The following is a 16,304-nucleotide window of genomic DNA, read 5'->3' as shown; positions in this document are numbered from 1 at the left end:
TGAAGATGCTCTGGATGACGCGGGGGCCGCTGTCATCGCTACGGAACGCCGTTTGGGTCCCACACCCTAGGCCTCAAAGGCGCCAGTGACTCAGTGTTACACAATGCGTCCGCTGACAGCTGGCCCTGCTATGTCTGCCTCTCGAATTACCGAGGACAAAAATGGACCCTGGAATGTGCCTTGGGCCCCCCCCCGTCTATCCCTCCGGCTTGCAAACACTGTGCCATGTGGTTATCAGTCACAGGAGTGTTGCTAAATTTAAGCTGAGCCCCTGCTGCCGCTGAGCCTGGGCTCAGTAAAGGCTCAGGCCCTGGAGTGCGCTGTGGGCCATCGCGGCACTCGTCGAGGCCAATGCAGTGGGACCAGACCGGGACACAATTCATCGGACACACCGATAGCACCCCACTGCCACCACGCTGGACATTGGCCGTGGTGGGAGCCGGCTGATCCACCGCCAAGCAATCTTCCACCATAGTTGATGAAGCACATCGCGACTTCTGTTGACCGCAGTGAGAGCCGAGTCATCCACCGCCAAGCCCTTCTTCCTCCACAGTGGTAGTCGCTCACTGCCAGCACACCCGACATAGACAGTGGCGGGAGCCGAGTGATCCACCACAGTGGGAGCCACTCACTGCCACCACACCGGTCATTGACTGTGGGGGCCCAACACCAAGGAGTCTTTCCACCGCAGTGGTAGCGGCTCACCCCCACCAATCCGGTCATTGGCCGCAGTGGGAGTCGTGTGGCCCACCGCCAAGCCTTCCTTCCACCACAGTGGTAGCAGCTTACCCCTACCACGCTGGTCACTGGCGACAGTGGGAGTCGCGTGGCCCACTGCCAAGCCTTCCTTTCACGGCAGTGGTAGCAGCTCACCCCCACCACACTGGACATAGACTGTTGTGAGAGCTGAGTCATCCATCGCCAAGCCGTCCTTACAGTGGTAGCTACCTACACCGTCGGCACCTTGGCGGATATGAACTTTGCTGTGGGGTTCAAGCCAGCGATGGGGGATACCCAGACCATGGACAACCTGGAGAAGCAGCTCATCTGCCCCATCTGCCTGGAGATGTTCACCAAGCCGGTGGTCATCCTGCCCTGCCAGCACAACCTGTGCCGCAAGTGTGCCAACGACATCTTCCAGGTAGGGTGGCATCGGATGGGGGTCTGTTAGAAGGGGCCAAGCTGGAAGAGGCAAAGAGTGGGTGTGGACCCAGAGCGTACCACCTCATAGAAGATGGCTTACAAGTCTTCGCAAGGGCTTTGTTTTACAACCTAGTGCATTCTGGGAACTGTAAGCTTTCTTGAATGATTTGTTTACATTAACTAGCACACTATAACAAACAAGGTATCTTCTTCACTTTAATGGAGGCCAATTGGATAAGAGTTTCAAATTGTACTACTTTATAATTTAAAAAGTGCCCAAGAATGGAAACATGACATCAGGAGTGACACTGGTAACCCTACCCAGGTAGGAATCCCACTGCGGGGTGAAGGTGGAGGTTTGTGAGACCGCCCATAGGGCCTCACACATCTTAGCAAGTTATCTCAGTGGGTTGAGTTCCTGCAGCAGAACCGGAACCTGGTTCAAATCTCGTCCCACATCACCAGCACAGCTTAGGTAGTTTTTAATTATGACACCCTTGTTGAAGCACTAGTGAACATTTAAGTGTGTGCCATGTGCCAGCTCTCCGCGGTAGATGTTTCTAAATTGTGCTTGTTTTACGCTGCCTTAAATTACCCACCGATGTGAGAGGGTTTCAATCCATGTGCTAGTCGGCTTGGCTCACCACTGGGGCCGTCTCATGGAGGGAGGGCGGACTCCTCCTAGTGTAAGAGTTCGATGGAATCTGGCAGAGTCTACGAGAGTCCACCCCTGGCACTCTAACGTGCACAGGAGAGAGACAGCCATGGTGCTAGTGGTAAGCTGTGGAACCAGGAGACCTGGGTTGTGAATCTTGTTTCTAACTGTGTGATCCTGGTCAAATCGTTATATCTTTCTGAAACCGCTGTTCCATACCGAGGGATCGTGAACTGCCCAATGCTATTCGTAAATGCTATGTTAAAAAGAGTGCATTTTAATAAAGATAGGTGGTACGGCTAAAACGTGCAGAGAATTTAAATGTGTGTGAACCCGAAGGAAGATCTCACGTGACGTGTTCAGTCAGTAACCGGCCTCTTCGTCTTATTTGGCGACCATCCGTGTGTTTTCTGTTCTTCTCGCCCTCAATTTATGTTTGATCTTAAGGTTTCCTTCTCGTTCATTTCGAAGGAAGGATCGGGCAGTAACACGTCTCAAAATGGCGGTCTCTTTGTTGTACATTACATTTAACAGGGTGTCGTCATACTGGTAGCGACAGTGACACTTGTACACGAAAAGCTGGAATCTGAAAACCCCGATTTGGCGGCCGAGTCAGTGTTTATTAATACCACGAAGTGTAGCTTCGGCGCTACGGAATGCGAAGCGGCAGGAGTCCCATTATGGCACCAGGCCCCACCCTTACCACAACAGAGTATGCATGCATAAATAAATACACAACACAACTTTTGTTTGGGAAAAATATTGCTGCAGGTTTATTCCATACAAAAGTATGCAATATGGTGGGTTATCTTACGGGCGATCCAAGGTCAGGCAGCTATATGCTGCCCTGCCTGCCTGATGAGCCATGCACTGTGGAGAAACCAATCAGCGCTACCCTTATGGGGGGTGATCCCCTTACTGGATCACGGGTGATCCCCTTACTGGATCATGTGACACGTTGGTCCCTTATTACTCACGCCCTTTTCAGGGCAGAGCGTAGCAAGGCAAACCCCCGGTTGTTCAGGCCCACAACCGCCCGAAGGACTAACGGGGCGCCGACGTAGTTGTCCGGCGCAAAGAGGACGCCAAGATGGCCGGGGGAGGCATAAATACCTCCCCCTCCTCTTTGTGCCGGAAGTGACGTATCTGGCCAGGGGACTCCTCCTATAGTCCCCCGTATTAGTGGGGGTGGGGGAGTGCCAAATGCGACTAAGGGTGGCCGCCCGCTTAGGGTGGCCCCCTGCGGGGGCCGCGGGCAGCCGCAATCCTGCGTCAGAGACAGGAGCGGTCCACAGGCCCATGCAGCCTGCCCATTTCCAGCTCCCTCTTGGCAACTACCCTCCCCCCCACCTCGCCATGGGGTCTCGAACTTTACTCTTAATACCTCTGAAGGACCGGGGGTCACCAGGCCCTCTGGGGGTAACGTGGCGCGAGCAGGTAGGCACCCAAAGGCTTACGTGTAAAGTGACCATACAGCACACATATCCACTTAGACAGGAAACGCACGCAATAATTGACACCACACCGGTAGTTTGAATAAAACTAATCAGCTTTATCTAGATCAACATTAGGATCCAAGCAGTGCATTAGAAATAGATTTGGCAGTTCATTAGAACATCAAAACCTGGCATTGAATCAAAGCGCGGCACCTGGCGATCCTGGAGAGCGTCAAACACAGCATTTACATAGAGCGCGGCGCAGGGCAATTCATTAGCGCTTCAAACATGGCATTCAAGCATAGCGCTGCACATAGCAACTCATTAGCGCTTCAAAACATGGCATTCAAGCATAGCGCTGCACATAGCAACTCATTAGCGCTTCAAAACATGGCATTCAAGCATAGCGCTGCACATAGGAACTCATTAGCGCTTCAAAACATGGCAGTTAAGCATAGCGCTGCACAAAGCAATTCATTAAGAGTAAATCTGGCATTCCTTTAGGAGCAAATCTGGCCTTTCATTAAGAACAAATCTGGCATTTAATTATATCCCTAAACATGGCATATCATGACCCCGCTAAACAGGGCTTATCCCTACAGCGCTAAACTTTACATTCGGTCAGAGCATTTCAAGGGGGGCCTTAAACATGTCCACTCCTTACAGTCACCATCTGGGCAGCGGAGACAACTCCCCGCGATGCAGCCGGTATGAGGCCCAATTCCTTCCTCCTACGAGGTATTCGCTTAGCCCGTCTTAGGGCGAGGGTTGAGGGGGCCATCGCAGATTTAGTTCCCCCTTTCTGGGGTCAACAGGGGCCCACCGGCGTAAACGAGAAACTTCCCCGGGGAAGGGGCGAACCCAGGGCCTCTCTCTGGCCCTCACCCCCCCCCCCCCCCCCCGGGGTTACCTTGATTGGCGGTCCCACGCAGGTCGTCGGAGACAATCCTCGGCCGGGCGGGGGCTCGCTCGTCCTAGAGCCCCTCTCGCCAGCTGTGTGCAGCTCCCGGTGGTGTGTGGGTTGAGGGGGACGGCGCGGGGCTCCCGGCAGATCCAGGCGTGGCCGGGGAGCTCCGCGGGGATCGGAGACAGCTCCGGGTCCTCCTCTGTTTCCGGGGGCCCAGGGATTCCCTCGGAGGTGTCGGAGGCTCGCGCCCGCAGCCGCCAATGGCAGCGCGGCCTGCGGGGCGCGATAGTGCGAACCAATGAGGACGCGGCGGGGGCGGCGCTCGGGAGACCGCCCCCGTCAGGTGATGGAAGACTCCAGCTTCAGGCCTAGCGCGGCCTCTCCGAGATCGCTCGGCCCAACGAGGCCTTCGCTGGGGGGTCTCACGGCCTAACGAGGCCTACACTGGATTCCGGCGGCCCTCTCCTTGTTGAGGGCTGCCACTGGAGGCACAACGTCGTGCCCAGAATGCGCTGGCGTCGGCGGGCCCCGCAGCCCCGGGAGGTGAGTTCCGTGGAACCTAGGACTTAGTCCTGGGGGGTGTCGTTTTGGTGCCCAGTGTTCCCTGGTGCCCAGCACGGGCGAGCGCTCCAGTTCCAGGCCGGACAGGCCAGAGGGGCAGGCCCCACGACGGTGGGGCTTGAGTAAAGGGCGGGGGGATCCCAGGTGGGGCCAGGAAGCGCAGGGGTGTCACAGCGCTGTTACCTGGTCGATCCCCCAGCAGTTCTGTGGTAAAGTTAGTAGATTTTCCTCGGCGCTTGTTGGTTCCGGCGCCCTTGGTAGCTAGTTTCTTGATGGGGGGGGGGGGGGGGGGTAGATTGAGTTGGTGACTAGATAGTTCTTAGTCAGGCTTGGTAGGTTGCCCCTGGGTTCCCCTCCCGCTGGGCCAGATCAGTGGGCTAGTTCAGGATCCCTCACTCAACTTAAAAGGCAGCACCTAAGCCCTGTCACTTTCAGTGGCATAGGTCCCTGACTAGGCCCTACCGCCTAAAACTCCTGCGTAGGTTCCCCCAGGTCGTCGTCGCCCCAACTGACTAAAAATGTTCCCTCCTTTCCTTAAGTAGCCCTAGGTCAGGAGACCACTCTCTAAGGCGGCAAAAGTAAACCCCACCCTTCTTCTAGAAGGTTCCAGCAGGTTCCAGGAGCTTCCCCACTCTAGCTATAGGAGAAAAAAGGCGGGCTGGTGTCGCAACAATGTTGTAGGATCCCGGCCAGCTCCTGGCAACTAGGGTGCTACTAAAAAGGCCACTCCGCAGTAGCAGGGGCCGGTGGCAGCCATATTGGGGGAAGAGAGCACCTGCACCTTAACACTGATTAGCAATGGAAAGGCGCTCGGAGACCTAAGGCCAACGAAAAACAGGGTGGAAAAAATGAGGCAAGGGCAAAAACACAGGGAAGGACCACCCTAGGGCTGACAGGTCTAACAACCACAAACTCTGCCAGTGCTTAATTTATTAAAACAATATAAGTGCCAGGGCCCTTCTCAGGAGGCCACTGCAGCTCCCTACCAGCACTGCCAATGCCAGTACCAACACAACTACTAACATCACACTCCTACAAGTGTGACAATTCAGACTATTCCAGACCCCCAAAGCATAGGAATGGCTTGAGTGGCAGGTATTAGCCAATAGAATTCATAAACAAGTGTAGTTGTGCTCATCTCTAAATTAGACGAACAGCGCCACCGTGTGACAGGCAGTCATAAGTGCCGCTGTTGCCAATTAAGTGCCGGTGCCGAGCACCGGAAACCAATGGCTCAAATTAAGCACTGCTTGTTCTTTGAAACGCATCTGTCTCTGCACTGTTGTCACTTCATTTCTCTTTGCGTTGTCACGCTCCTTCAGCCCTGCCAAGCTTCCCAGGTCCATGCATGATGTGCTGCTCCAGTCCAGGTTTTTTCTTTGAATTCTGGAACTTGAGTCTTGTTTATTCCATTATAAAAACAGGACTACAATCCCAGAATTCAAAGGGAAAAAAAACTGGTGCAGCACATTATGCATGGATCTGGGAAACTTAGGAGCTATGCCCCTGATTTCCCCCACATCCCCACTTCACCTACGAGCGCTTCCACGCGCACCGTATTATGTAAAAATCACATTCAGACGATAAAAACATGGAGGAGAATCCTGAGTGTCTGAGGGTCCCAAACTGGAATTCCTTACACCCTGTCTTAGGGTGACTAGATTTTCAGAATGAAAAACTGGGACGGGCACAGACATAGAAATAGGACTAAATGTCCTATTAGGTCTCAGGTTTTCTTATATACAAATATATATATATATAAATATATATATTACTCGTGAGCAAGGAGCGTAAGCTCTGAAACGCTTTGAGTTGTTGCCATACAAATAAATTATGGTCTTGTAATCTTGGGAGTCCGTGGCATGCTGTCATTTTGGATGTATTAACAGCATTTGTTGTGTGTATGTATGTATATATATATATATATATATATATATATATATATATATATATTACCTACTGGCGGTCGCCAGTAGGTAGTTATAGTTATGACCCTGTTTCCATAGGAAAACCGCAACATTCTATTTGGAATAACTTTGGCGACGGTCGACGAATCCTCGCGAAATTTTCAAAACTAATGGGGCGCTACGCTCCGCTCCTACCCTGAAAGTCTCGGGGGGATTCGTCAAGCGGGGGCTGAGATAAAAGGGGGGTCCCAAAACGCGTTTTTCCCATGCATTTTTCCATAGGACCTTTAGACACAGCTACAGCCCGAACGGCTGAACAGAGTTCCTTGAAATTTGGCAGAGATGTAGTCTACAGGTCAAGGAAGTGCCTTTTGTAGGTTTGGTGTAAATCTGTTCAGTAGATTCTGAGAAAATAGCCTTTAAATCAATATATATATCTGAGCCAGCTTACGGTGCGCTTACGGTGCGCTTACCGTACGCGCACGCCGCCGTGTGCGAGCGCGATTTTGATTGGCTGTTAGATCTTAGTAAACATTCGAATCGGTCGAAACCAGGAAGCGGCGGCCGCCATTTTCTCTCTCGCAGTCTGAGAGGGGGTTAAAAAACAAAGGCCAAAAACATGTAAAGGGGCTGTTTAGACAGCTCCTAAGCACCTAGCCATGTTGAGGGAGTCCTCAAAGATCCCCCAAGACCAAAAACGGAATTTTAATTTTTTCGATAATTTCGCCGATTACGCTTACCATACGCGTACGGTAAAAATTATTTAAAAAAAAAAAAATATCCATACTCTCTCCAACCCATGTGCAAATGGTGCCCGAAGGGCACCATTTGTGCATGTCATGTAACATCAGTGAAAAATAAAAAATTAATAAAAAATAAAAAATTATCCATACTCTCTCCACCCCATGTGCAAATCGTGCCCGAAGGGCACCATTTGTGCATGGCATATAACAGATGTGAAAAATTAAAATATTACCTTTCACAACGAAGCGCATCATATGTCCTCCATGTGCGCACGGTGCGCGAAGCGCATCGTGCGTACATGGCCCATGTAGCGTAACGTGGGCACGCGGTGCGCGTAGCGCACCGCGTGCTCACTGTGCGCGCACGGTGCGCGAAGCGCACCGTGCGCGCACGGAACGAACTGCGTTAAGTGGGCGCGCACGCCACGAATGGCGTAAAGTAACTTAGCATTTAAAAAAACGTACAAATTCACTGAAAAAACCATAGGTTTCACACACGTTATAGTTAGGAATTAGCATTTAAAAAACCTTGCTAATTCAGTGAAAAAACCATAGGTTTCACACATGTTATAGTTAGGAATTAGCATTTAAAAAACCTTGCAAATTCACTGAAAAAACTATAGGTTTCACACAAGTTATAGTTAGCTGTACATTTCACTCGTAAAAAACCAATGAAATTCCCCCGTTATAGTTAGTGCAGGCAACTATAACTCACGCGACCGCAATCCTCTGCTGATGACATATGTGTCTTTATGAATAAAAAATATTTGTAATATATGTATAGCTAAAATTTAATGGAAGAAGACATGGGCAAATAAGTGTCTAAATACAGTATTAGCATCAGCAGAAGATTGCGGTCGCGTGAGTTATATTTGCCTGCACTAACTATAACGGGGGAATTCCATTGGTTTTTTACGAGTGAAATGTACAGCTAACTATAACTTGTGTGAAACCTATGGTTTTTTCAGTGAATATATATATATATATATACTCTTTAAAAAAATATGTATTTTCACATTACTGCCCGTTTTGCGAAGAGCTCCAGGGTCCCGGTGCTGGTGGGCCCGGCCGTGCCCTATGGCCTCTGCAGCCCCGATGCACTCCTCATTAAATCCCGCTGTGCTGCTTAAATGAGGCGAAGCAGCACAGCAGGAGAGTTTAAAGAAGTGAACCTCTGTCCCCGTTTCTAAGAGAGCTGGTCGATATGTGAGCCTGCATAACACTGTGATTAACGTGCAGTTTTACCCGACCCTCCCTTAAAAACTGGGACATTTCTTTAAATAACCCAGGCACTACCCAAAAACTGGGACATTTCTTCAATTTGGAGAAAAGTGTCGGGACACCGGGACACCTATCCAAAAACCGGGACTGTCTGCGGAAATCCAGGACGTTTGGTCTCCCTACGCTGTCGTGTCCCCTGTGCCCTAGCCCCAAAGGACAATACAAGAAGGCCGGTAAGGGCGTACAAAGTCTTCTTTATTTTAGTGGTCATAAAGGTGCACGCAGGCACCTCCTTCTCCCTAGTGGGCACTGCTAGAATGTCTGTGCCCACCCTCTCGCTGACCGGAAGTGCTGTCCCTTGTCCAGTGTCCAATACCCTCCCCATCTGGTCTGTGCAGGGTCCTAGTACCCACCTGCGCGCGTCGTACCGACATCTCCCCCCCCCCCTTTGTTGACAAAATAAACACTTTCCCCTCACCTGCCTTAGTTGGCGAAAACAATCATGTTCTATACTCTCCGCATGCAACGAATATGTTGCAAGAGAGACAAGAGAAACGAAAAGAAAAAGAGAGAAAAGAGAGGGAGAGAAAGATACATCATGGCTGAGTCTCGAGAATGAAAGGCTTCAACCCATTCATCATAGTTCTTCAATCAGCCTTTTGGGTTCTCGACTCACTGCCCTTTGGCGGGAGCTTTCCTGTCCCTGGTCCTTTTCCTCTCCTGCAGCCTCAGCCTGGAGAGGTCCCTCACTGCTGTGAGGTGCTGCTTCCACCGACTTCTCAGTGTTGGCGCTCGGAGACTTCTGTTTGATACTTGGCCGTGCCTCTCCTTCTTCATCATCTGATGTTCTGAACTCTCTGAAGTGAGAGCTGTTTCTCGTGATGGAGTAAGACTCTGTCGCTGCTGTAATCTGGGCCCTTTGACAAGTGTTGTCTTCAGTGGCCGGCTCGAGAAAGGACTGTCTGTCTTTCGTGTTTGCTGTTCACGCACAAGGAATAGATCTCCCTGCTTTAGTTCAGATGCTGTGGCATGAGACCGTGTGTCAACTTGTTGTTTCATCTTCCTCTTCGCCTCTTGGTCACGTGCGGCAATATCACTGTGCTCAGGTGGGGCCTTAGCTTCCAGTTGAGGCAGACCACGTCCTTCTGACTCACCGCAGCCACAGAGAAGAACCCTGTTCAGAAAACTCAAGAAAAACAAGGGGCATATCAGCAAGGGCCGGCGATAATTATCGCTAAGCGCTCTTAGCGCTGGATAATTATCGCCGGCTATCGCTGCATTCTATCGCGGAGATAGCGTGCTATCAGCAACGCTTATCTCCAAAGCGATAGAAATGCAAGCGTTAGCTGGAAAACAGTGCGATTATCGCTGGAAATCCAGCGATAATCGCACTGTGACCGGCGATACCTTGCTGATAGGGCAGGGTGGTCTTAGCCATGTAATCCACCTCCCATTGGATTACAGGGCTAAGTCAGAATTAAAGCAGGCATAAGGAAAGTAGCGTTAACCATGGTTAGCGCTACTTTTCTTTCTTATCGCTATGCTTCTTAGCGATTCCCTTGATAATTGGAGAAATGTCGGTTAGCAACATAACTCCAGTTATTTCGGGAAGGAACGCCCACTTTGCATCTCATTAGAGATGCAAAGCTGGGCGTTCAGTAAACAGGCGCTAAGGCATGGATTCACGCGTTAGCGTGTCCATGCTGATAGGACGATAAAATTATCGCCGCTTTTCGTCCGAAAACGGATGCTAAAGCCGCGATAATTTTATCGCCTCGCCTTGCTGATATGCCCCCAAACTATTTAGAAAGGCGTTCATCCGATCGCCAACTTTGACAAGAGCGTTAGAGTAATATTAAGTAGGAGTGCATAACCTCATATCATGTTGCACTCCACACCTTCCACCAACTACACCAGATACAGTCTCTACCCCTTCAGGGCTTTGTAGCAACTACCAGAGACTGTGTGTACAGCTCTAGACAAACTCCTACTTCCTGAATATTTGTTCCTCCTGTTTTATAAGTTTACACACACTGTACATATGTGGACATTCCGGAGCAGGGCAGTCGCTAGGGGAGGAGGGCGGAGTGGCCATTATGCCTCAGTCCCATTGCTTTCCAGAACCCCGCTCCTTTTCAGCAACATTTATTTATAGATTTTTAAATGCAATTACGCCTCCCATCTTCATTGAGAATGATGCGATTTTCCTGGCCAGACCACTAGATGGCACCAGTTGCCCGTTTTTCTCTCTTCCTCACGTGCATTTTATGATAGTTCGGAGGTGCTGCTTATCACACCTGCAAAAACGGAAGAAGTATCTAGAGCGCTCCTCAACAAATTTTAATCCCAGGCCTCACACTAACTTCTAACATGGCTCAGAGAAGTGACCAGTCGCGGCTCGCAATACTTGCGGGTGGGGATGTGGGGGGGGGGTTAAAATAAAAATAAAACTTACCTGACTGGGTCCTGCGCTGCCTCTGCTCCTGGGCCGGGTCCCGCATTTTCCTGCCCCTGAACATAAACAGGAACAGGCATGCTACCTCCCCTCCCATAAGACAATCACAATGCTGCAATGGCAGCGTTGTGATTGGTGCGGACAGCACCCAGCCGGGCAACTGTAGGGAGACCATTTTCTCTATGTAGGCTGCATGCAGCTTGCATAGAGAAAATGTAGAGTTCGCATGACTGGTTTGGTCGGCCCGCGAGGGCCTACCAAACAGTCAGGGTACTCAGAGTGGTGCAAGCCACTCCTCCTCACCCCGCCTGCCCCCAACCAGGCATACCCTCCCGCCTAACCCCTGCATTCTGCTTCTCGCATTTTGTTTCTGCTTCTCTCAATGCGAGAAAGCAGTGGGGCAGCACTCCTCCGCCCTAATGGAGGAGCCGCCCCTGCAAGTGACATTAGAACAAGTGTGTTAGAAGTTTAAGCCAGACCCATCACCACTATGTTAGCGACCTGGATCCTATTTAATAACCCTGTTTTAACGTTGAAACCTACCAGACAGTGAAGCTGTCTGGACCCGCTGTTGCAGGGATTCTGCACATACACAGAACTATGCGCATGAAACCAGGACCTCGGTGTGTAGTGGTGTACCAAAAAACCCACCTCGGTGCCCAGAACCCCAAACCGACTATCTATATTGTCTCATTCGTTCTCCGTACTACAGCGAACCTACCAATGATTAGACATCCTAGAACATGTCACTCCGACCCTCTCAGGAATCGTCGGAACAAGAACACTCTTTCGTTCAAACACTCATACTTGTCCACAACGTGAGTATACAGAGACACTGTATAGTTTAAAATTTTTATTTTAACTAACGTGCTCTATAATGCAATACACAAGCCAATACTAGCAGCACAATGCATAAGAACAATATAATCAGCATTGTTACAATTCCATAAAGCACAAAAGGGGAAACCATATTATAATGACAGTGGGAGCAGGACTACAGCACCGTACCACCCTCCCCGTGCTAAGAGCTAGTTTATTATAATTATAGAAGACCTCTAGGCTTTGTCACGGCGACCCCATACCTCCAAGTTTAGATGCAAGGATTTACATCCCCGGACAAACACAGCTCTTCTTCCTTGGAATGATTTTCTCCAAGTGCCTCTACACGCATAAAATGCCATATTAAAAGCACTCTAGTTTCAGTAGTGCAGCTGTGTTCTATACTATGTCTATGGGCGCGGGACTGACCAAAGTGAATCAACACCATACATTGTTTTTCGACCTTGAACACGCTGTGCAGACGGAGAGCACAGTGTACACCCTCCCCATGTCAGGCCATCGGACAGAGGTTTATGGAGAACACAGAGTTCAAGAAATGTGAGTAAGAATCAAGAGCATCTATATAGATGTGACCTCAAATTTAGTGTAATACAGTCAATTTTGAAAAAATTGCACAGAAGCCAGAAAAAAATTATCTTCTAGAATGGTAATACACACAGAACAACAAAAAAATATCTGCCCGATGATGGGCTCCAGCCAAGTTCATCCATCATAGTGTATGAGCAGTAAGTTGCAACAGCCTCCAAGCGGAAGTCATTGTTATCATCAGAAAAAAGAGACGCCATCCAATTAAGTAAACAGAATGAACACGTGTTCTTCAATTATGGGTGCTTCCAGCACCATCACAGGACAACTTACGTAATATTCGATATATCTCCGTTGGAGGAAATCCTGCGCAGCTGCACAGAACATTCCTGCTCATGGGACACCAAGGGACTCATTAGCAGATCAAAATCCGGTGCAGGAGATACTGTATTGGAGAGGCAAACACCCAATACCCATTCAAATGAAGATTCCGAGCAGGTGAAGACTGGTTGCACGCAAGTGTAGTATGCGAAACGAAAAGATAATCCATAAGCCACTCTGAGTGTGGCCAGGGGCAGAGTACCGTAGCATTCAAGCATACAGTTACGAAGCATCTGCAGCCGATCTGGGCTGTGTAGGGTCACAGGAGGAGCAGGGGGGTTTAAGCAAGGGATTAGTAACAGAGTCCGTCTCTATGGCAGTGTCATGCCACGTGTTGTCAGAAGCGCCCAACATCGGATTCCTGGAAATTGCTGGACAAGAAGCCGCTGGTGTTATACTATTCAGGATCGGCCAGACGTTGTAACTTGACATTGTCCACTGAGATGTATCTGTTGTCTTTCGGACCAGGAAGTGGTGGTAAAATGACTGAACGAGTTCCTTTCATGCCAAGCACTGGGACAGGTGCACGATAAGAGGGGCCAAACTCTTTTTTGTTCTCCACCTTCTATCGGACCAGGTCTCTGACTTTGGGTAGCCAGCCGACTACTAGAATCTGCAGTGCTGCATCAGTGGCAGATGGTAAATGTTCCTTTGCAAGACTGTCTCAGGTCTCTTGTAGTTTCTGTAATATAACAGAATGATTATCTACGTCAAAGGATGCGACAGCCACCGCCATGTCTAGACCATCAAAGTCTGGCACAAACATTTTCATTCCAAAGAGCATTTCGTATGGGGTCCGCCCACCCAGAGATCTTCTAGGGAGATTATTAAGTGCACATTGTACGCTATACAAATGGGCGAACCAGTTCCTGCCAGTATCTATGACTCTAGCTGTCAAGGATTGCTTTAAGTCATGGTTCATTCGCTCCACAACTGAGTTGCCCTCAGGCCTGTATGGAGACGAAAATTTGACCTGCACCCCCAAAGACCTCATGGCATCCTTGTACGCCTTAGAGGTGAACACGGGACCCTGGTCTGAATGAAAGGTGCCACATGCAAAAATTCCCACACAGACATGCAAATCCCTGATGACAGTTCGTGCGTCAGCACTGCGTTGTGGCCAGATCCAAAGAAAACGTGTGCATGAATCAACTGTAACTAAGATTAACAGACCGCAGTGATCCAAATAAACACATCCAAAAGGTTTATTAGAAATGCACAACTGCGTTTGTGGTGGGCGGGTTTAATCTGCTGACAAATGTCACAAGAAAGCACATAATTACGGGTTTGTTTATATAAACCAAGCCACCAGTAATGCTGCTGCAAGATAGAAACAATCGCTGACACGCCAGCGTGCGCCGAAGCCATGCCATGTCTGCGGTCTGCATTGGGAATCAACCTGTCACCAACGTCATGAATTCTCACATAAGGAACCTTATCGAGACTTAAATGATAAGAGTATTTTGAAGAGAAACCCTGTGGGTAATTGCACCACTTCTCTGTAGCAGCTATTGCTGCCAAGATGTCATTATCAATCTTACTCATGGATCTTGTAACTGCTGCAACCGAAGACGTGGCTACTGCCGATTTAGCTGCTTCATCAGCTAAACTATTGCCTACCGCGTATACTCCTACACGCTGGTGGCCAAGAGTATGAATCACATGTGTGAGAGGCAGAGGTTCTTTAAGATCTGCGACTCGAATCCAAAGCATCTTATGCTTAATTGCACTGCCTTTAGAATCACGATAGTCATGTTGAGACCAAAAGAATAAGTTATCATTGAAAGACTGAACACAGTAGTAAGAATCACTTACAATTAAAGTAGTCACATTCGGATCTGCAAACTCTAGTGCAAGCACCAGAGCGCGCAGCTCTGCTAATTGGGCGTTACAGTCACCTAGTGCCTGTGTGTGTACAACACTGGACTTGAACTCTCCGTTTACTACGGCACCTGCGACAATCGCGCATGCTGCTGAATAAGAATGCTTCGACCTGGTCGCCAGTTGTGCTGAACCATTGGTGTAAATGATACAATGGTACTCCTCCAACAGAGGCATAGACAGAGGAGCAGGATGAACAAATTCATACTGTAAAAACTCCTGTGTTTGCAGTGAGGAGTCGAAGATAGAGGTGACATCCAGAGATGTCAACGAAGTAGCCCATTGTATCCAATGCGAATGCAAAGCCTTTGAGTATGGTAGACTTGCTTTTGTCACTGCTTCTAGAGCAGGATATAGTGTCACAACCAAAATGCGTTTCCCCTTCGCCAGTGCGCGTTCCTTCAGGATCGCCATCTGGATAGCTGTCAGCACTTTTTCAACCGTGTAAATCCGCAGTTCAGCCGAAGTGTACAAATGTGATTTGTAAGCAATAGGCACTGTGTCACCTTCATTAAACGTCAAGTAAGTGGAACCCACCGCGCCTGGCACGATACGTATCACCAGGCTGGTGTGGTTATCACATGTTAACAAGTATTTAGATTCAAGTAGATCAGACTGCAAATATTGCAGGATAGCTGAATGTTACGGAAGGCAGCAGGCTTTGGAAAATTTAGGTTGATCAAAGCATACAATGGCTTGATACGCTGGGCTTATTTGGCAATGCAAGTTTGACCGAAATTTAAAAATCCCAGCAAAGAATGTAGTTTTTTCAGGGTTGTAGGAGGTCGCAAACGTGCGCATTTCTCCAAGAAGTGAGGCGCCAAGCCTCTACCTTCATTATTGAGCTCGTAGCCCAAGAACAACACTGTGTACTCTGCAATGTGTGATTTTGCAAAGTTAAATTTATATCCGTAGTCCGCTAACAAAACTATGATGCGGTCCACGCGACAAAGATGCGGCCATAATTCGTTGTCCATGAGATAAATATCATCAACGTACGAGTACACATCAGGGTCTATGCCGTCTAACAAAGATACGACACGAGCGGCGAGTACACCTGGGCTGTTTTTATAGCCCATGGCCAAACGCCGGAATTGTTTTTATTTTTCGTCGGCGGTAAAAGTGGTCCATTGACTGCTTTCAGGGGACAGATTGTGACTGAAAAAGCCGTTGGAAATATCAAGTGTTGTTTTTATATCTTTTTCGAACAAGACTATCTACTAGAGCAGTACTATGGGTATTCTGAACCGCAAAGGTGTGACAATGAGAGTTCAAATGCCGGTAATCCAAAACTAAGCGGTACGACCCATCGGATTTGGCTACGGTAAAAAGAGGGTTATTCATCGGTGACACACATGTCTCAATCATTCCTTGATACTCTAATTGATCGAGATTCGCAGAAACAGGAGCTTTTGCTTCCTGCCTAAGGGGATACTGGGGTTGTGGCTGTGGCATAGACCGTAATGGTATCTCATGCGGGGGAGAATCTTTATCCCAGCCCACCTGAGTACGGTACAGAGCCGGTGCAAGCACCAAAGCCCACTCTTCTGCAAAATCTTTTTCTTGCTTCTTGGACACTTTATGTGAAAAACTTGGAAGTGTAACCTCCTCTCCCTGCGGAGCTGCCAGAACAAAAGGCGGGGGCCAAT

At 49.1% G+C, this 16,304-nt stretch overlaps 1 protein-coding gene across 1 annotated transcript in view; it reads left to right on the top strand.

The window, feature by feature from the left end:
* The first annotated feature begins 248 nt into the window (after positions 1 to 248).
* Positions 249 to 16,304, top strand: part of TRIM54 (tripartite motif containing 54) — a 229,480-nt gene continuing 213,424 nt past the window's right edge. The window contains exon 1 of the mRNA XM_085613274.1: positions 249 to 1,141. Within this exon, the coding sequence (XP_085469400.1) occupies positions 974 to 1,141 (168 nt within the window). The 5' untranslated portion in view covers positions 249 to 973. The remainder of the gene's footprint in view (positions 1,142 to 16,304) is intronic.

Source organism: Triturus cristatus, chromosome 6, assembly GCF_964204655.1.
Source record: "Triturus cristatus chromosome 6, aTriCri1.1, whole genome shotgun sequence".
Taxonomy (NCBI): Eukaryota; Metazoa; Chordata; class Amphibia; order Caudata; family Salamandridae; genus Triturus; species Triturus cristatus.
This window is presented reverse-complemented; position numbering and strand designations above follow the sequence as displayed.